Genomic DNA, 22,352 nt, shown 5'->3' with positions numbered 1-22,352 from the left:
ATATTCTCAAGGGATAATCAGTGGGCTAATGTTTCTCCAGCGGGTGATTCGGAGACCTGATAAGTGAAGCTCTGACTCAGATTTGTCCTCTAAGGAATCCTTTCTTTTATGTGCCAGTTCTCCAGTGACTGCAGTAGGAATCTAGGGAGATTAGCTTCAGCAAACTAAAACTGGTCTTTGTGAATACTTCCCTTTCTGCGAGGGAAAATATCATCCAAACTATCATTTCTGTTAAGTGCTTAAAAAAAAAAAGTAGTATTTTAAAGCCTCTGAAATGAATAAAAATTTTTTATACAAATGAATGTCCTCTATTTCTTCTTCCTCTGTGTACCTAAAATATTTGCCCAGCTCTAATCGCACTATTTTGGTCACGATGGAAAGAACTATATTGCACATAGGACTAGAGAGTAAAGTAAAACTGTCATCATGTTTTAATTTATTTACAGAAAGAGGAACTTGAGACAGTATGATTGTTTGTAATCAGGTTTTCGTTTGCTGTATGTGAAATGAGCTTCATACTTCCAGCTGGGTTTCATTCATTGCCGTCGAGTCTCTGTGTGCAGATACGGTATACATCCTATGGTAAGGAGAAAGCACAACAATTAGTTTGTTCATACCAAGCTGACAGTTAAGTTCCTAATTCTGGGAAGTGATTTTTCCAGATCATTTTATTCACTGTATAGGCCTAGGAAAACCAACTTGTATTCAACATGAGGGACTAGGTAAGACCTCCTTCCTCCTTTGGAGTGTTAATGTGGAGGTTAAACATAAATCCAGCCGCCAAAGATTCACTGAAGGCTACTTCAGGTTTGTCCCCCATTTGTCTAAAACTGCAAAAGGGTTTTTGGTAAACTATAAATTCAGCACCTCAAACACTTACAACATATATAAACTCTGTATGTTTTGCATATGAGATAAACCCAATTGTACGATTATAGAACCATCTGCTAAGGGAAGCTGTGGAAGCTTGAGATATTGACTCATTCTCTGAACAATACATCAAAAAATGCTGGAATTGGTAAGGGAATAATACAAATGATGAAATGGGCCTTCATGCCTCTAAGAAGTACGTACAGAGGCACATATATTATAGGATTTTGAAGCAAATTACTCTACCGGAATTGTGCAGATTCACAGTCATTTATATGTGGTAGGGCATTTGTGGTCTTTATACCAGTCTACACTGTCAGATTAACATTCATCTTTATCTCATTGCTGTTCAGTCACAGAAGTAAGATGCTTTTCTGGCATAAGACAGAACTAGAAGCATTTTTCCTCCAAATGCACAGTTAGTGTTTCCAGAGGCTCCACTGGTGGTTGGCACAGATTTTGCCAGAAAGTTGTAAATAGAAAAAAGGTCTTTTTATGGGACCTTATTACATTTTGATTTGTTTTGTTCTGGCATTTTTTTGGTGTCAGTGGTAGCTACAGTGTGATTAAGGAACTATTATCTCTCCCTGATAATTCTGTGGATGAAAGACATAGTAGTAACAGGTCAATTATATAAGGAATTAACACAATTCTCTGTCATTTACTTCACTGGCAATGAGGTCATCAACACTTTCTGGAGGTAATCCATATGATGACATGAAAGGAAAGGAAAAGGAGAACAGGACCGATCCAAAACTCACTAAAACCAATGGAACTTTTTTCCAACTATATCAACGGAGTTGCAGTTGGATCTAAAAGTACAAACCATCTCCTTGCTTCTCTTTTTACACCTAGAGTCACTTTACAAATTTCCATGGCAAGAAAGACCCTGAATAGGTCATGGTCAAACACAAGAAAAAAGATTCAAAGAGTTGTGACTCTTGCTAACTCTTAGTTTGGTACTTTTTGGAACATTACGTACTTAAAGATATACTACTTCTCAAAGAAGAAATTACCTTGATTTCTTCAAAGAGCTCTTCTGTAGTGTCTTCAATCCTCCTGATCGGCAACAGGCAAACTTACAATCAATGACCTGGTAAATAATTGGGTTGTACATGGCTGCTGACTTTGCAAGCAAAGTTGGTACCACTGAAAACTGAATGGGAACTGAATCCGGCTGTCCAAAGGCTGACCACACAGAGACCACAGCGTAAGGGATCCAGGCAATGAGGAACCCCGCACAGATCAGCATTGCCACCTTGTGAGAGGAAAAGAGGAAAGAGAGAAAGAGGTTAATCCAGCAGAGTCAGACACTGAGAGCACAGCACAGAGCTAGGCAGAATGCAAGGGAACATGCTGCAGGATGGGAAAGAAAAATGATAACTCGCTTCAGATAAATTTACAATATGAACAAAAGCTGTCACGCATTTCTCTTCTTTTTATCTAGCGCCTGGTTTTCTTTCACCTGACATAGAGCAGTTAATAAGTCTGTTATCATGGACCTTTAAAAATGCTGTAAGGTCTGGCTAAACATGAAGAAACTAAATGAGATCTCAGAAAATAAAAATTCTTTGACATAGATTTGAATTATTTAAGAGGAGTCCTTTCGAAACCGACTCTCCTTTTTAGGATGATATGTAACATAGAGCTGTGAAAGATTTTGCAAATCTTAGCAAGATATTTGAAATGAACACAGGTTAAACTGGAAACTTTTCCTACAGGGTTTCTTCTTGTTTTGTTATGTGTTTTTTTTTTCTTTTTCTTGCTTATTTGAGGAGCTTCTCACTTCTATAGTCACTTCCAATCAAATATTCCTCAGATTGTCAAAAAGAAACTCAGTCTCTTTTCCATTCCAGAGTGAAACAAGCATGCTCTGGGAAAATAAAACAAAAAAGAAAAATTATTAAGTGCAAGTCTTCCAGATTCTGGGTCCTTTGAAATCAGATTCCAAAGTTCATAAATTCAAAGTCTTTGAAGAAGTTTCCAGGACTGAATTAGGTCCTGATGGTGTATGGAAGTGAGGGACCCTGAGTGTTTCTGTAGGTGAGTTTGTTTAGGAGGGTATATTCCTGTCTGTATCTACTATAGCCGCTTCATCTGTATCACTCAGTACCACTCACTGAGGCAAAAGCAAAGGAAATTAGGAAAAGAAGAAAAGAGAAGAGATTACAACACCCTGACCTAATGCAGGGTTTCTTCTTCTCTTGTGGGTTGTGCTGATGTCCCACAGAGGAGGTGTCAAAACCCAGTAGGACCAATAACCTGCCATGAGGATGGCCACTGGTAATAGGGGGAAGCAGAGGAGTTTTGATAAACTAGGTCTATCTTCTGCCTGTAGCCAGGAGGGGGTCTATGGTCAATCCTCCACTGGAAAAATGCCAATCTTTTGAATCCCTTTCGAGACAAATATGGGAAAAGTGAGCATAAAGTCATGCAATAAAGCATAAGCTGTCAAGTCTCTGGGTATATCCACTCCGGCAGATAAAAAATGACTGTATTTACTACTGGAAATTTAAATGAGAGTGAGAATGCTAGTACAATGCCTAGTTTTCTTTCTTCTAACCCACAGCATGGATTTGTACTCCATTAGAATTTGTGGATGCTTTATAAAGCAAATTTCTACCAAACATTTAGGTTGCATTCCTAGTAAATGAGAAAAGGACTTCCTTATTACATGAAGAAATGTAGCTATAGGAATATTTAGTATAGATACTAAAGAAAAACTGTTTGGGGCCAAAATTTGTGTTTTATATACTTTCATAGAACCATAGAATCCTTTGGGCTGGAAGGGACCTTTAGAGGTCATCTAGTCCAACCCCCCTGCGGTGAGCAGGGACATCTCCAACTAGATAAGGTTGCTCAGAGGAGGGTACTTTACCTGAACCAGCCTATTTGCACACAGTCGCAGCCTGGTATAGCTTCAAATGACATCATGCAATAGTACATTCTGAAGAACATATTCCATTATACTGCTGCCATCAACAATGACTACATACAGACTTAAGGTAGTACTTGTGCACTCATTTGGAATAAGGAATTAGCAGGATTACAACAAAAAATCATCAGAAAGTGCAAAGTTTTTGGATATTGCATAACCGTTTGTGGAGCCTTTGGTTCCACGTCTTGGTGGAAATACTATTTTCAGGGAAACTTCATCCTTTTATACTTATTTTTGTTGTCTGACACTGAAGAAACAGAGCACGTGAGGCAAGGATCTCAAACACAGCCTGTTTGTTATAAATTGTGCTGTGGAGTTAAATGGGTTATGATGGAGACTCATCTTCCATATTTTTATATATATCCCAACATTATGTTCATTGTAGATCCAAGACAGAATGGACAATTACTTGTGTTTCAACTCAAATCACATTGAAGTTTTACATGATCCCTCTAATATGGCAAAAAAAAAATTGCGACCTCAAACAAAAGCTTTCCATTGTTCTTCAAAGGAAAGGTGCTAAGTAATCACAAAACAGTACCACAGTGAAGCATCCTTTTTCAAAGGCAAGTACAGTTTTAACAACTGTATTGACAGCGCTCACCATACAGGTAGCTAGCTGAGATTCCCTGATATTTAGGCATAATGTCACTTGTTGCCATATATTATATAACTTCCAGTTCAGCTTCTCAAAAATGTAATAAAATTTGATCAGCCAAGCAAAAGATGCAGCTCATCTTCCCCTTGGCATGGCTTACAGAGGCTGATGAATCTTCTACAACTGAGGAATCTGGATTTGTTCAGTACAAGTTTTTATTTTGAGAGATTTCCTGGCACAATAACCAGTATCAGCAAGGATCATGGCTGTCACTATTGCCAAATAGAAAATAAAGTCAATCAGAAAGGGAAAACAGGATATGGTCTGAGATGGAAAATTAATTTTATCACTCGAGTGCATTTTTATCAGCAGCTCATGGCTGAACATAAATGGTAAATTATTTGCATAAAAACAATTGCAACATCACAGAAGTGACTTTGGTTTATATCTTCATTAACAGAGGAACATAAGCTGTCTGAAGTTTTTATTTCCCTGCTACAATAATCTGCTTTTTATCTGTTTTTCTGTTATAATTCCTGTGCACCCCGAATGCCTTAAAATAATTCTTTACAACTGTTTTTGAAATCAAGGGGAGCTTTATGATGGGAAGCAGGGCCACAGGGAGATGATAGGACTTCTGTAAGGTCACATAGGAAGGCTATGACAGAGCTTCAGAGTGAATCACAATCTCAGAGACTCAAGTGCCCTAATCACAAAATCATGCTTCAACTCCTGTCTTTTCCTATCTTGACAGTAACAGAGGAGAAAGCTAGAATAACCACCTTCAGAGCATCGTACTATCACTCAGCATAGCAGAGTACATGGTTGGAGTTCTCCAAGGCTGCTTTTACAACCCAACAAAGCAAAGCAAGTCAACTCTTCCTACCTACCTTGGTCAGCTTCATTTCAAGTATGTGGCTGTTCTGAATCCTGGTATCATAGTGAGCAACCTCTTTGGTGGATGATTTGACTTTTAAAATTATTTTAACATAGGAAAACACAATCACCACAGTTGGGAACAGAAGGCAAAAGAAAAGAATACTCAGAATAAAAGCCTGTCCAGCCACTGAAGCCTGTGCCAGCCACCAGTCCAGAGTGCAGGAGGTCCCAAATGGCTCGGGGGCATAACTCCCCACACCAGCAAAAGGCACCGTAGCCCAAAACGTAGCATATGCCCAGATTATTGCCAGACAGATAAATGCATGATGTCTCTTAAGCCATGTACCTGGAAAATAATTCAAGAGTTACAAGTTCAGGTCCATATGTATTTGGCACAATTGAATATGTCATTCTATACATGCAGTAGGAGTTTTCTTGGCTGTTTGACAACAGTGCTGTAGAGTTCATCTTGCCTTTTTCCAGGTATCACTAGTGATCTCTGAGCTAGCCACCCCAGCTCCCATTGTACCTCATGAAAAGAAATGCACACTCATATGGAGGACTCCACTTGACTTTATTTCAGATTTTTACTCTCGGCTGTTATGATTTACAGCCTAGAAGAGTCCATAGAAAAGCAATCCAAACAACTAGCTCAGCAACAATCACGGGAATCTTGTCTAGTAATTTTGAAAATTGCTTTGTGGCCTGTAAAGGTGTATTCATAGTGTGTGGTCAGATGAGATGGAGGTTAAAACCACATGAAGGACTATGTTTAGTTCAGCCTTTCATTATTCAGTGTGAAGGCTCACTAGCTGCAACTGTATAACGTAACACACCTTATTTCCTGTTTCTCATGTCATATATTAAGTGGCTAAAGTTTGATTTTAGGACAGTTCTCAACATAAATTATTAATCCAAGTGACTGATGGACAAGGTTTTACAGAGGAAATATTGTATTCAATATTTATTTTTACCTTGTCATTCTTTTCCAGTACAGTAAATCACCATGTGCGTACTGTCAGAAGTATTTGTAAGGGTGTTTTCATATATCCTTGCCCATTGTTTTTATTAAATGTTAATGGCACACCTGTAGTTGTGGAATGGAATATTGTATCTCTGTTCATCTTGCATACAACTCTAATTCGTCTAGAAAAACTTTCAGTTTACAAACTTTCCATCATCACTTATGTTCAACATGTTGGATTCAGATAGGACTAACATGTTGAAGCCTGATTTATGCAGAAACTCAGACTATGATATTATAATAGCTCCTTCCACCTTGGAAGCTCTAATCTGGTTTTATTCCCCAGCAACCAACATTAAGGAGCTCTCTTCAGGGCTAGAGAATGACTGGAAACAAAACCAAAGCATAGAAACAACTGTAATTTGGATGTGACCAGTGCCCCTTCCCCAGTTGATGTTACATTTCCAGATCACTGGAACGAAAATGAACACTGACTGACAAGTGATGTATTAAAGCACAATGGCTGAGAGACAGGAAGGTGGTTTGTTGTGTTCAGGTGTGAAAAAACAAGGCAAGAATAACATGAATACTAGAATACATGAATACCAAAAAAAATCCCCACAACACACCCAAGCCCAAAAAACAGTTGCTGTTTTTGGAGTAGAATGAAGGTGTGGGTATACAGTCAGGTGTTCCAGGTTCCTGATGACTGATTTAGGCCTTATACAGAAAATGGCCAAGTTAACAACCTAGATTGAACATGCTAAATGTGTTTATTTTTCTCCATTATTTTGTATGGACAACCACGATCAGATAGCTCTTGAGAAAAAAAGATTTTGAAGTGTTCTGTCTCTCCTGAATTAGGATGTCATACTAAATACCAGAGCTCACAGCATGAGTGCAACAGGCCATGAAATATTTACTTCAGCTCACCAAGTCTGTGAAAAATTTTCTATGATTTGGGTTGCCCTGAATTATTTTGGTAACACTTTTACAGAAAGAATTGAAATCCTACTTAATGTGAATGGTGTATTTTAAACTCAGGTAAGCAGACCTTCCCTGCACTCACATTTAAGGAAAAAGTATAGACATGCCAGAGTCTACGATAGCAGATCTTAGCACAGTACCACAGCTTTTAGTTGATAACATGCTCAGCTATCGAACAGACTAGCTTATTTATACTTCCTGGATGCAAACATTTCTTATAACTTAACATTACATGATTGACACTGTATGTCATTATAATGAAGTCTGTTGTATGTCCCTCAAGTCACATGGGCAAGGTGTTTCTTATATGTAAAGTCTTTGTACTTTGAGTACTCCCCGTATTTTGTTGGGGAGTTGGTCCTTTCCACTGCAAGAAAAACTTCTTTTCTAAATTGTGACATCTTTTAACTGGAAAGAATTAAGCACATAATACATCATATTCAAGAAATGTAAGATATTGGTGGATATGGTGATAGCAGCTTTCATTGCTAAATTCATTTCATCCTCTCAGGTTCCGTCTCCATATTAGAGACACGATACCACATTATGATCTATCGCACATCCAAATCTTTTAGATGTTTTAAATAGCTTGCCACGTATCTTAAAGGAATTTAAGCATCTAATAAGGAATAGTTTTGTGTATCGGTCCGTTAGACCTTTCAACATGTGCAATACTTGCGTGTGTTAATGTTAATAGGCCTTGATAGACACGAAGTGATTTATCTATGAGTGATTACTAGAACTCATGGCTTAAGCAGACAGCACAGAGACAACAGTGAAGGTGATATGTCCAGCAATACCAATTTAGCTGGGATTACTTGGATCAGGCAAATATATTTCTCTAATCTGTGTATTCTCCTCTATAGTTAACAAAAGCATTCTGAAGAACTTAAGTACGATTTCACTCTAGAAAGCTATACCACTTAATAGAGTTTTTCTATAGTCACTTAACTGTTTTCTTTCTTACCGTAAGACAAGTGGCAGATTTTCAGGTATCTGTCCAGGCTGACAGCTGTCATGGTAATAAGGCTCCCACAGCCAAAGAAGAAACCAGCCCATCCATACCAGCGGCAGCCCATCCAGCCAAACACCCAGCGGTGAGAAAAGAAGGAAATGATACTAAAGGGTTTTCCTACAACTTCAAAAGGAGACAAGAATGTCAGTCGACTGATAAAATCCACCACTGATAAAACCACCCTTTTTCAGAAAAGTAAACCATCCCCTTTACCCAAAGCTAATACCAGTAAAAATGCTCTGCTACATGGAGAGAGAGCTTCAGGCACAACAGATGTCATGAATTGGGTGCCCTCCTTTCACAGGACTAAGCTTAAGACAGCTGTACCTAAATCCCATAGCGTCGATACTGTGGTGGGATGAGCCAAGCCTGCAGAATGGCTGGGAACAGGTGCTTGACTGCAGACCACAGGAACCAGAAATAAACCCATACTCTGGTACTGAGCACATGCAAGCTCTTCCCATTATGAAAACTTCAGAGTATGTGTTAAGTCCACAGGCAAACACATGCCAGAATGTAAACAGTATGGGTGATGGGTGAGTCTGGGTTTGAAATAGGCACAGATCCAGTTAGGCTACACCCCTGTAATCAATCAAGTGTCTTCTAACACAGAATAAAGAAATTTGCCTTCAAAGAGGACTTATCAAGGCCCAACAGTAGGTAAAATGGTAAAGTGTTAGATTAGAAAGGAAGATGGTGCTGCGGTTGCAGCAAGGATTTGAGCTGCAGAAGTGGTTTCAGCTCCTGTCCATACTTTTTTCTTCCTGTCACACATCAGCAAGTCACCTGGCCACAGATATTAAAAAGCTTTAAGCATTCCCAAACAGAAGGAAAATACCTAACTATTTTGGAGACTCTGTCCTAGTGGCACCTTAGCTCATTTCTCCATTTGTAGAAGTGGGTGGTGCATTATGAAAGAAGTGAAGTCATATGTTGTTCCCTTCTCACCTTAAAACAGATTAACATTATTCATATTCTTTCTAAGTATCACAAAAATAAGAAAGTTTGAAAATTGTAATTTTTTAATTGGAAATCTCCACTTCCTGATTATTTATTTTTTTTGTCTCAAACTGAAGAAACAAAAAAAATCAACTTTAATGAAACAGAAAACTCAAAAATTTACCATATAGGAACATTAGCATGTTTTCCAAATCCTTCATTTCTGCTTACAAGACTGACCTGAAATGCTCTAAGGCCTGAACTGTTCAACTGCAATATTCAAATAATATTAAATATTGAACTCCACCTTCCTATGACTGTATTCTTTCCTGCACAAGAGTTTCCAGAGCACCTCAAGGATTTGAAAACATCTCAGTTGCCCTGGGCTAGTTTCCCTGGCAGAACCACACTGTCAGTAAAGTCATGGCAGTTCAGTGAATTGGTTTATAAAGAACATAAAAATGATCTTGCAAACTGTAATTCTCACAAGATAAATAGAAGTCAAGAGAAAAGTCTCTATTTTGTTGAAGTCATCTGTAGAATAATATTTTGGATTGTTCTCAAAAATATTCCATTTCAGATCAAGCTGATGCAAAACTAAACATTGTTTTCATTCCTAACAGAAAATTAAAACATTTCTACCAAAACAAAATCTTGCAGAAAATGGCCTTTGCCCCATCTTCTATGCCAAAAGCATCCTGACTGAAAACTTTTCAAAACGAGACTTATTTTTAAACAAGATATTTTGGGATTCTTTTCCTTTAGCCTGAGCCTGCAAGGAAAATTCTGCCTGAGCCTGAAGGTTGTGCTCAGGTCAATATATTACGTGCTTTTCTCCAAGCAGAATAAATGTACTTTAATTTTTCAAGCAAAAGCTGACCCCAGTGATTAAGGTTTCAAGAAAAATATGAATTATGGCAAGGTCTAGGATATATGCTAGGAGTCAGCAACTTTACTCCTGTAAATCATGGCCAGTTCTAAAGGCCAACACATTTATTTGCACAAAATCAAATTTCTCTTCAGCGGCACAGAACTCGGAGCATGGTATCAGTGCAAAATGAGCCTGATGCAGTTTTGAACAAGTGGCTGGTGCCATCCTGTGGAAATCTGCAGGAAGCAGGGCCATGGCAGAACCTGTTTGTTGAACAAGGTGCCAAGACAAGTGTGTGAAATACGAAGATTTGGGAAAAAGTCCCATCTTCACTCCAATCAGTCCAGGAGACAGGACAGATCACATTTCTCAAGTCAACATCTTCCATCAACAAAAAAAAAAAAAAAAAGAAAGAGAAGGGAGAAAAAGTATACATGGCTGAGCCAATGTCAATTATCTATAATTACAAAACTTAAACAGACAGGTAGACTGAGATCCCCATGGAAGACAAGGTGACCAAGTGGTATGCTGGTGACAGATGTTAACAAAGAAGTTAGCAGCCCTCATGCTGAGAGGGCTCCCAAACAAGCTGTGGTTTCCATGGTCAGGACATACAGCTTATGTGATTAGGAGATATCTGTTAACATTCCAAATAATAGCTATGGAAATTCTCCTGAAACACTTCATCTCATTGGAACGACTCTCATTGGAGTCAGATATGAGCCTTATAAAACAAGACCGACTTATAGTACACAAAGAAGCTGGGAGCATCACAGAAGAGGCAAAAAAAATTGGTCTTTTTTCTTTTTTTTTTTAATTCACATCTAAGTGCTGCAAGATGGAAATGATGTCTCCATGGCAGATATGCCAAAGAAATCATTGGGACTTTGTGTGGTAGCAGAGCAGAGATATTTATACTGACATCTTTCTTCTGCTGAATTCTTAAGTATCTCCTATAGAAAACCATGTTTACTGATCACCAAGAGGCATCAAAATTACTGGAAGCCGAAGGGGTGAGCAGCTCCTTGACCGTGTGCAGTGAGAGCACAACGAGCACTGGTTATGGGAGGCTGAGCACCAACATTTTATGTTGTTCAGTGCTATTTTAGGCATTTGGATGAGGGCAAAAGCATTTGGCAGAGACAAGGCCAGGAAAAGGGCGCACTGGAGCTGAGGGCAGGGGTCCCGGTGTATGCAACACATAGGGGACAGATGACTTTGGGAGCATGGGAACATACTGTCATTTATATTGCACTGGGGAGATCCCATCGTTAGCTCAGTCACATCAGGTCTTTATACCCCTTGGATTGTCTACCAACCAAAATATCCTTTTCTAAAGGATATACAGTCCTCCCTCTGTATTTGCATGTAGTCATGAGCAGCTGAATGAGACTCATGTCAAGAGCCCAAAGAAAGATCTCCAAAGACTCTTGACTCTGCAACTTCATGTCAACCTTTCCAAAGCTCCCTGTATTCATGTCAGGGCATCCAGGCAGTGGGGTTGAAATAAAAATCACTCCAGTTGGCTGATGTTGCTCTTACTCTGTCGATTGACACAAATGCTTATTTTCCTGACTCAGAGATAAAAGAGGGCAGCCACTAGAGAGAAAACTGTTAGCTTTGATAGGCTGATGGCCACTGGCATTTTCCAATTTTTTCCCCTCACACCCATCCCCACTCAGATTTGGCTAAATAGGTATTTTTGAGCCGCCTGGGTGCCTCATGATACATCCTACAGCTAGAAAATATAATTTTCTTCAACAGTAATACCAAGCTATTTTGTGGTTATTGTGCCAGGACACACATGGCAGCTGTCTTTGAAGGCCTGCCCAGTGCTAGGCTGAACAGGAGTTTTGCCCGATTGATAAATCCAACCCTATTTTTTCCTCCATAATTTTCATTTCTTCCCATCAGGTTGTTCAGGAATGTTGTTTTCTATCCTTCTCTGTTATTTGTATACAAATATCAGAGTAGAAATATCAGTAGCAAAAGGCATTTTGGGCTCCCATGACTTCCAGAGGACTGTCTCTTACTGCTGCCAGAAAGAATAGTGAGATAGTAAAAATGAGTGAAAATGAGACATGAAATTACCTGAAATGCCCAAATCACACACTGCTAAATTAACAGTCATTATCTCAGCAGGTCTCAACTTCTTTTTTCGCTTTGAGGACATAAAAATAACATACCCATTTCCCAGAGTTGAAAGAATACCTATAATAATGAAAAAAAGAAAACCAATCAAATTAGAATTCTCCTCAAAACCAGCAATATCCCATCTTCCTTGTGAAATTCTGTTATTTTCAGTCTGAACCTGTGGTTCCAAGGCTACACATTTTACTCTGAAACATGATCATCTCACCCTCATTGCGCAGCTCATAGAGACATGTACTGCAGACTTGTCCCTCCCACAACAAATGCTGTTTTCCCCTCCGCAGCAGGGCATTGCCTTCACCACCTGAGCCTGAACAACTATCAACTGAATGCACGTAATAGAAATCCCATAATTCTTCTGTTCTGATCAACCCCATTTTTCTCACAAACATTTATACAGTCACAAGAATGAAATTCAGCTGTCTCTAATCACAAGGACCCCAATCTCTAACCAACCTTAGTTTTATTAAATACTATAATCAGAGGTTGAGGGATAAATTTCTAAAATAATATAAATTAAGGTATTAATATCACATCTTAAATTTTACAATAAAAGTTTATTTATATCGTAAGAAAGAAAAATGATAAAATACATCTGATTTTAACTTCCAGCTGGGATTCAGTGCATGAGGATGGATCCTGTTCATGTTGGCTGACATCTTTTTTGCCACATCACCATCCAGGGACTTGCAAGGACCAACACAGCAAGTGGTTAATCAGCCATGGAGCTAGTCACACTGGCACCAAAAATTGCAGGGTTTCCAGTTCCCTTAAAGAAAACTGTTTTTTCACTGAATCATGTCTGAAAGAGTTTGAGCAGAGAGTGAGCATTTTGCAGTGGAAACACAGGATGGCACACAACATCCCTTTCAGTAAACAAGAGTCACACCCGAAGGTGAACACCCCAAAGGGACCGTGGTCCATGGAGGCCTCACGCCGGAGCAGAGGAAAGTAAGAAGGAGGGAGATGCAGAAGTAAAGAGTGAAGAGCAAAGAGTGGCAGAGACCCCAACCTCCTGTGCTGCCATTGCCTCACCAAAGGGACCTACAACAGCAATGAGGGAGAAGATGTTGGAGTGAAGTCCAGCCTGGGAAAGGGGGAGGAAAGGTGTTTTCCTTAAGTATTTTGTGTTTGTCATCTTTGTTTCTCACTACCAGAATAAGTAATTAAATGTTAAGTTAAATTCCTCATGATGAGTCTGTTTTGCCCACAACAGTAACTGGAGATTGATTTCCCTGCCTTTACCTCTACTCTGTCTTTATCTCCATCGCTTTTGCTCTTCGCTTTTCCTCCCTGTCCCACTGTAGGGGCTGTGAGCAGGTGGCTGCCCTGGGTGCTTGGCTGTCAGCTGAGGCTCTCAACTCTCCATACTACTATAAAAAAGTCATAAATAACCCAACTTTCCTCTATCAATGAGGCAGCAAAGTCACTCTTTGTGGTGCCTTCCTCCAAGTGGCTGCAGTGGTGTAAACCCAGCCATATTCCATGTTTCAAGAAGACCCCAGCATCCCCTCAGCTGCCTGGTAATGCTGCCCTCTCCAAATATTGTACCTTTGAATACCAAATAATTTTCATCATAGTCTTCTGGGAGGCCAGACCTCAGGAACTAAAGCTCAGTAATTAAATGGGTATTTCATTATTGGATGGATCCACCAACGGAACGATCCCTTTGCAAGGGTACCATGTCCTCACGTAACCAAGAAAGACAACCTGGGAACATCCATAAGGCAGAGAGAAAAATGGTTCCCAGAGGCTAAAAACAGACCATTTCTCAAAAAAAATATGGATAACTGTGGAACTGAAAGTTTACCAAACTCGGGAGAAAAATACTTTGATTTTGAATTTTTCAGTAATGAATGCAACATTCATCTAATTGGAAAAACTTCTTATTTTTAGACTGTCAGTATTGCTTTCTATATTATTTTAAAAAATAAACAGGAAATTTAAAGAACATCCTATTCTTATGGCTCTGAAAATTTCATCTGAATTATAAGTAGATACAGGTATTTATACAAATTATTTTCTTCCTTGCAGCTAAGTGAATGAATCTCAATGTTGACGAGCATTTTTTATATATCTTAGTTCTTTTCTCTCTTAATGCCATTTTCTCTCTAGTGATACTTAGGATATCTAGAGTGTCAGCATCCAGTTTGAAATACCTTTCGAAAGCATCTGACATTTTCCTGAATCTTTTTCAACTGCCTAGTAGTCCAGATAGACATCTTCATCAGATAGGCCTCTGAAATAACTGGTCATTATTAATAGCAACATTTCAGAGAGCCTCAGCCCACTGACCTTCTAATCGTATAGCTGGAAGGGGTCCACTGACAATTTAATTTGCCTTTTGTCTACACCTGTGTTTGACAATCGCTTATCTGAATCCTTTTTAACTCCTTGGTGATAGAAACTTTATAATCTCCTTAGATGAGCCATCTAATTCTTCATTTTTCCTACTATTAAAAAGATTTTCCTAACAGCTAGCAGAACTCCTTGGTGGTGTGGGCTCTCAGCGCTGGAAGGTCTTGGCAGGCTGTGTGCCTGGGCAGAGCCTGGGGTTGGAAACAGGAGAAAAAAGACTCTTTAGATGTAAAACAAAGGCTCTTTTCCAGGAGCAAACGTTTCAGGGCACAACTATCCATGGCACTGTAACACTATTACATATATACAACAAAGAGCCGAGGATGTGGTAACTAAAAAAGTGAGACCTACAGAGAAAGAGCCAGGTTCAGATATGCAACCTGCAGCGAAAGGTGAGAGTGTATAAAAGTAGCAATTTGAACAAATAAGACTCCTTTTCTCCAATCTGACAGCAGTGCTAAACCATCAGAGAGAAAAAAAAAAAATACAGTTCAGGATTTTGTTTTCAATTAAGCTGTTTCACAATACGCTGAGGAAGCGTGCAGCAACAGTTTGCAAATCAATAGTTACTTGCCACAGGTTTTCAAAGGAGCTGACAGCCAGCAGGTCCTCCCTCAGTCGTTAGTCACCCTACCTGGCCGTACAGTAAAACAATCAAGTCAGTGATTAAAAAGTTAGCGGGGGAAGAGACAAAGTAAAAAGAATTGGATTTTTATAACCACGTGTACTGTTTGATCATTTTTTTCCAGACAATTAAAAAGATACATACGGAAATGAAGTAGTTAGGACAAAAGTTCACACATTTGCAGAGAATTTATTACAGATTGGTCAAGACCCCTGATTTTCTTCAAAGACAAAAAAATGAATTTTTGTATTTTCAAATTGCAATATTTCAGTTGTACAACCAGCCTGACCCTAAAAGCTCTGCCGAGTTTCCTGATAGGATCCCAGCCTTGTTCGCTCACTGTGCAGTTTCTTCCCCCTTTCGAAATAAATTTTAAACTCACTTGCACTTTACATGCCTCAAGCACAAAAAGATGCCCAATAGCAATCCTGGCTTCCCACCTTTCTGCAGCTAGTCCCTCTCTCTGCTATCAGGATGTCCACACAGGATATCCTCAAGAGGGGCCACCATTTCTTGGAAGGGATCTGCAAAGGAACAGGGGACACAGTTGAGTGGCAAAAGGTGACAATGGTGAGGTTTGATCTGAACCACAAGTTAGAATAAAAAACCACAGACATACCCTTGCTGGGTACGGGACTTGAATGCTCCAGCTCAGTTTTCCATCTTCTGCAGATTACACAGTTTACAAAGTAAATGTGCAATACTGCAGAATTACCCCAAGACACCGCTGTGCCCAAGAGCTATTTGAGCACATAGTTTTTGCTTACTGTTTTGGATACCTGGGAGCTGTGATTAACTATAAATCTGCCAATTAAAGCAAATTTACAGCCTTAGCAAGCCTGTTCTGTGGAATTTGATGTCAGTGAAGAGTTTCACAGAGCTAGGCTTCCTTCTCCACCACCTTAAGATCCACTACCTACCACCATAAATCTCTGCACAGCAGTGCTTCATGTCTCAACACAAAAGTGAATGCTTTGAACTGTCAGAAATCAGCTTAGTGGAAAATGAAAAACTGGGAAAAACAAAGATTAGTTTCCTTCTAAGTTCTCATATTTTTGCAAGCCTGAGATCTTACGAAAATGTTGCTATCCACCTAGACATGAATGGGTAATAAAATATGGATCTGCACATCAACAGGAGCTAAGGGTGGCATCCCCAAGGCGCTAAGCTAAACCAGTCTTGTAGGGTACAACTCATGTGAGAAGCATTAGCCCAAGTAAGGCTTTTTTTTTTTTTTTTTTTTTGGTAAGAAAAATGTGTTTAAAGACTACTTTACCCCATCTATTCACAAGCACAGAAGAAGACCTGACATTGTTCCTTCCACCAGTTTTGTTTAATTCCCTCTCGCAGTGGCTGAGCTCTCAGATGTAATTCTACTTTACTGGTAAAAAGCATAACACTTTCCTTCTTCACACAAACCCCTATAAAAGGAGGGGTTCTGTACTTCTCTGGGCCCCTGGCAAAATAATATCCATTACTGTATTGTACACAGTGTCCGAAACACTGCTGTGCTGGTCTAGAGAATACAAAACCAGTAGCCGTTGCTGAAATGGCTGAGGGCACAACTGACAAGCAGCTAAGCAATGACTGCTTAAAATCATTGCAATAGTTACTAGAAGGTATTTTACATATTTATGCAGGATACTAGTGGCATCTTATGCTATAGATGCAAGCCCAAGGAAGATGTAAATATAGCATTTACATGTGTATGTGAAAGGCATGTTTGGCTCTAATGAAAGCTGCTCCTGGAGTGTGTAGTGACCATAAGGGTAAAGTAACCAACAAAGTAAACTGCAATGCAAAACAAATACATGAAAAAATAAGTTAAATCCAGTGCAAAATGTAGGATCTGGTGGCTAGAGCTACACCTGTATACAGCAGAGCTATGGCTTGAACTTTCCTGGCTTGTGCTGCTGGGTGCAATGAGTCCACCACAGACTGTTTGATGTCCAGTCTACAACACTGGGAGGGTGGGAATCTTACTGATAAGTCCAGTATCAAAATGATTAACAGTCCTTTTTAAACTACAGTTTCAGTCTCCTCACACTGCTCATTTAAGTCTGTGCCTTCATGGCTAGCTTTTGGTTTTTCGCTGGAAGTTTATGATTTCTGTTCCTTGCTTTAATTTGATTATATCTATGTTTTTCAAGATGTTTCACACCTAGCAGGTTTATTTCTTTGGAACTGGATAAATCTACACTAAATACAGCCAACATAACAAGACCACACAGTGTGTATTGGAAGGATTCATTTCAGCTACTCAGACATGTTTCCTGGGATTAAAGCTAAATTTGCTTTACTGAGTGACCCAAAGGGGGGTTGCTTTGAACAATTCAGTGAAGATATCTGTCTGCATAGCAGCAGAAAATATATATATATGTGAAAAGCTAGGACACATACGACATGGGGCATGAACACCAAGGACAGCACAGAGATGCAGCTTCCCCTGCCATCTCTGTTGCTCTGGATGCCTTTTTTGATAAAGACACAAGCAGAAGACAAATGAGAAATAAGCATTATTCAAGACTTTGTGAGACCTCCACTGCAGAAAAGATTAGATTACTTAGATCAGTCAGGGGAAAGGCAATAAGAGAAAGAAGGAAGGATGTAAAATAGTGAATAAGAAACATGAAGATAAGACTCAAAGATCTTTGTCTTTTATGCAGAAGAGATAGAACAAGAGAACGAATCAAAATGGAAATAAATGTCAAGGAATACACTGTATACCCTGTAATCAGCCATCAGTTACCCAGAGCCCAGTTTGCTGTGACACAGTTATATGACCTTGGCTCAGCTTTACTGAGAAAACAGCTGTTGAGCTGTGAGAAATCACATGAACTAAAGCCGTAAAACATAAGAAAACCTAAACCATAGAAAGAAGTGTAAATGTTGAGGCAAGTATTGACAAAAAAAGATATAACCCTGCCCACCTCCATAAAGCAAAGAAGGTAAAGCATTGAGAAGAAGGACTGGTTTATCTCTAGAAGCAATGGAGACCAGAATTTCCCAAATGAATGATAACTCCTCGGTATAAGAATACTTAACCAGAAATTAGTCCCAGCTATCATCTGTGTGCACTAATGAATAAATAATTGCATTTTTTCTGCTTGCAAAGTCACTTTGCACATGGTAAAAGACTCCAAAGCAAAAAGGAGGGGAGGGGGTTAGGTAGAAAATATTGTTCAATATAATATGTAACAGAGGACAGCTGATGCCAGGAGCTGAGCAAGATTCAAATGAGCACATCTGAGAATGTTCTCTTTGCTGTGTAAGCACATGAGAGAGGCTTTGAAAACAGGCCATAAAACCCACATGGCATAAGGGCAAGAGCCAGTTCCTGCCGGGAACAATTAAACTGCAAGCTAGTAATCTGTCAGTAGAAAAAAAATGAGGATTTCTTACTTTTTGCTGGAAGGTCTACATTTGGCTACCTGGAGCAGCATTGTCTGTTGACATTAACTGTTGACACTATATTTCTAATACAGTCTCTCCTCTCTCTCCTAGATTTTTCTTTCTAGTATGAAGAAATATGTAATTACACATCTAATGCACAGCAGCTTCTGCCTTGTTTGTGAGTGCCGGCAAGGATGCCATCATATTTTAAAGATGAATTACAAAATCATTACCAATTACTGTCAAATAAAACCCAGCTACAATGTCAGCTTCTCTAGAAAGCTTTGATGCAAAGGGGTCTTCCTTCTGGAGATAGTGTGGGAGGTATTCTTCCTGAGAGGAAATGTTGTGATCTGACGCCATCCCATTCATATCCAGGTCAGCGTCTGAAAAACAAAACAATAGAGTTTGCAATAGATCACATCTGCCACCAGAAGCTGCAAAGATATTTTTGTTCTTACACCAGATGCATCCTCCTGTCTTCATTGCTGCTCTGCCGCCTCCCAGGGCACTTCAGGATCCAATTCAAAATTACATAAAGCATCCTGCCATGATTCATTTCATGACTTTATCCAAGAGTGTCATTATTCATATGGCACTCATCACAGTAATCCATCTGAGCAGTATCTAGGTACCAGTGTGTTGTGGTATTCAAGGCAGGGCTTCTGAAGTGCCTTCCCTTAACATCTTAAGTAGCTTCATGTTTCCAGCTGGGTGTAAGAATGACCCAAGACTGACAATACAGAAAAACCAAGCAGGGCAATTGTTTGCATCTGGATAGCTTCATTGCTCAATGGGTTTAATGCATTCTGAACTTGTTGTCTTTATCTATACACACTGTCCTTGTAACCCTGAGAAATGGAATTATCAGTAAGACAGTCCCAGCAATTTCTTCATATCCTGAGGGGTACTATGTCTACAGATGGTAGCTCTGCAAATTTTACAGTTAAGTGAAAAGTTACAGTCATAAATTCTCCTTAGAGTTATTTAGGAGGTGGGTTCTAGTGTAAATAACTTTACATGGCTATGGTTATAAACAATAATTGTCTATTACAGTTATGAAGAAGAGACAGAAGTATTAAATACTAGACTCATCTAGGCAAGCTTACTGAGTTTTCTTTCCATTTCCTTTAGTGCTGAAGTGGGCTATTGAGGTCAAATGTGCTAAGATAAACCAAGTCAACCATGATATGGGAAAACTAGAATCTGGCAGACATCCATGAAGGTTACCCCTTCAGGACAAATGAAGAAGTAAAGTGAGGAACTCCAGCATAAGACAAAAACATTCCTGCAATGTTTGAAACCACCCAGCCAAGAGCTGTTTAGGACATTCAGTCATCCCAGTTCCTCTTGCCAGTGCTTGGTGGGGCAGGAGTGGTATGCAGGAACTTAGCACTTGACCACCAGGGCTTCCATACTTTTTGCTGTGGGACCTGGGACAAGTTGTGAAGCCCTAAATTTTGTCCCTCAAAAGTCCAATTTGCAGGAAGACTAAGGAAGGAGAAAAAATGTTTCATTATTTCATCCGTTTGCTAACTCTTCTGCATCTTGAAAGCAGACAGTCTTCTAAATAACAGCCCTGTATGGCCAGAAACATAGCAGATGACACCTACCTACACCTAAAGCACCCACAACCCTCTCCCTGCTGTTCCTTTGGCTTTGAAAAACAGGCCTCATTTAAGGGAATCAGATCATTGGACGCACATTGCCACTCTAGACATGGGAGAAGCCAAGAGGTGTCCCAGGCATATGGCACCAAGTAGCACTAAGTCTTTAAAGTTCAGTAGCTTCATCGCTTTTCTGTTGTTTTTTTTCCCAATAAAGCAAAAAAAAAAGCAAAGGCTGACTAATTAAAAAACCAAATACCTTAGGTGACTTCATAAGCAGTTTTCTCCTTCCACAGCCATGGAGAATAAGCACTCCAAGTTGTTCACTGCTCCAGATGGCAGAGCAACCTTTTAGGTTTGGATTAGGTACCATGGTATGGCAGCCTGGACACTAAAGAGACCATCTTGTACAAAAGGGTGGACTAAGGCATGAATCTGGGAAATAAAATAATCAGACTGATCATCCTCTCCATCCAGTCATAGCCGCAGATCTTGATCCAAATTCCACCTGGCTTTTAAAAGGATCCTGATGCTTTTCTGTCCCCCAGCTTGCATGGTTCCACAACTCTTATATCGCTGCAGCATTTGAACCATGTGGGTGGTTGAAGTGAGGCAAATGGAAAAGCATGTCTGGGGCCTGTCAGCACAATTTGGATTTGATATAAATAAATATCAAAGTGTTTAAGGGCACGCTCCTTTCCTGAGTCACACAAAAATCTCCCACTCAAGTCAATATTAGATGGCTCACAAGGACAATCTTGTCCAACTTACACAAGCATGCAAAAAAAAAAAAAAAAGTAGCTTTAAAGAGGAAATTTCAACTTCTGTATACATTAAGCCCAGCCAGAAGCCCAGTCATTGGGATTTTTAACCTGCCTTAGAAGCAAAGGCGTAGGTTTCCCACATAAACCACAGCCATGGGGCAGGAGGAAGCCCTCTCTGATCAAATTGGACCGCTACAACATGGCAGATTTTGCTGCTTCGCTCAATATAGGTTGTTTACCTACTTGCAAATGTTAATGTTATGACAGAGTAGTCCTATCTGGTTGCTGAAAAAGAGGCACCTTATCTTGGCTTTAAGCAGAGAGAACACATTATTTCTTGAAAATTTTCAGTAAAAAGAAAAGGGAGATTAATGTCTAACTTCCAAAAGGACACACAAACTTTCCTCATTATTTTAAATTATATCTGGCGAATTAAGAATAAGTTTCAGCTATAAGAAGATAAAAACCAACTTTGCTTGATTTACACAAAAAGTGTTACAGTGACATATAATGCAGGACTTTAATGCCAGATTATGGTTTTAAAAGATTTTAATCATCTTGATTAGGCAGGAATTAATCATGCCCCCCATATAAAGCTCTATTTGATGATCAAATCTCACTTTTAGAGTGTAAAAAAAAAAAAGGGAAGTAAATAACAAGGCAGAATAATTATTCCTCTTATAATTCCAAGTCAAGAAAAGGCATAATCTTGATCAGCATCTAGTGTCTAAATGTTGGGCAAAAAATATGCAGAGAGGTAACTTCTAAACTATTTGACAAAGCCTAGTAAGGGATTTACATTTTCCCAGATGAATTATTTCAGGAACCCAGATTTGAACTGCTAACTCTGTTGGTTTTATTTATAGATCTGCTTTTTAAGATAAAACAGAATCAAATGCCTGATAAAAGTTATAAAGGTTCTGATCCACAGTCCCTAAAAGTTAGAGGCAGGCACTATAAAATGTTATTTTAATATAAACGTCAGTGATCCATGCTTGTATCAGTCTTCATTGCTTGCAAGTTCCTGTGAACTCCTAAAACATATTGGGAAGCTACAAACAGGGGAGGTGTACTAATCCAGATTCAAATTATGCCTTCTTCTGTGTGGCTCAGATAAACGTTGGCAGATAATGGCGAAATCTGAAGTCCTTAATATTAATTAGTAAGAAAGTAATCATTGTACTTATGTTAGCCTGCCAAAAACGGATGAACTCAGTTTGTGTAGAACAGCCAAACTGGTATGAACTGAGGAAAGTGGTTTTGTGACTTTGCAGGTGAGTGATGGAAATATTAATACTAATCATTCTCAAAAAATAAACAAAACTGAAAAACCTACAAGCTTGTTGTAGCTCAGAGACAAAACTTACCTAGTATGAGAAAGAGCGGTATGTAA

At 39.2% G+C, this 22,352-nt stretch overlaps 1 protein-coding gene across 1 annotated transcript; it reads right to left on the bottom strand.

The window, feature by feature from the left end:
- Window positions 1-481: 481 nt before the first annotated feature.
- LOC104162380 (opsin-5-like) lies at window positions 482-18,989 on the bottom strand. The gene is made up of 6 exons (XM_009701094.1): window positions 18,822-18,989; window positions 12,153-12,272; window positions 8,204-8,374; window positions 5,297-5,631; window positions 1,887-2,128; window positions 482-577 (listed from the first exon to the last, which is right to left on the bottom strand). Exons 1-6 carry the CDS (start codon window positions 18,958-18,960, stop codon window positions 514-516), a joined length of 1,071 nt encoding a protein of 356 aa, XP_009699396.1. The 5' UTR covers window positions 18,961-18,989; the 3' UTR covers window positions 482-513.
- Window positions 18,990-22,352: the final 3,363 nt, after the last annotated feature.

This window comes from Cariama cristata, unplaced genomic scaffold, assembly GCF_000690535.1.
Source record: "Cariama cristata isolate BGI_N322 unplaced genomic scaffold, ASM69053v1 scaffold1685, whole genome shotgun sequence".
Lineage (NCBI taxonomy): Eukaryota > Metazoa > Chordata > Aves > Cariamiformes > Cariamidae > Cariama > Cariama cristata.
Note: the sequence above shows the minus strand (reverse complement) of the source record. Positions and strands in the feature narration are given on the sequence as shown.

What these genes read in the sequence shown, in the direction of transcription:
- LOC104162380 (XM_009701094.1), bottom strand. Translation starts at nt 18,960, where the DNA reads ATGAATGGGATGGCGTCAGATCACAACATTTCCTCTCAGGAAGAATAC. An exon ending in TTGAAATGAAGCTGACCAAG is followed by an intron (nt 2,129 to 5,296) that starts GTAGGTAGGAAG and finishes TCCTCTCACAAG; the next exon opens with GTGGCAATGCTGATCTGTGC. An exon ending in AGCTCTTTGAAGAAATCAAG is followed by an intron (nt 578 to 1,886) that starts GTAATTTCTTCT and finishes TCCTTACCATAG; the next exon opens with GATGTATACCGTATCTGCAC.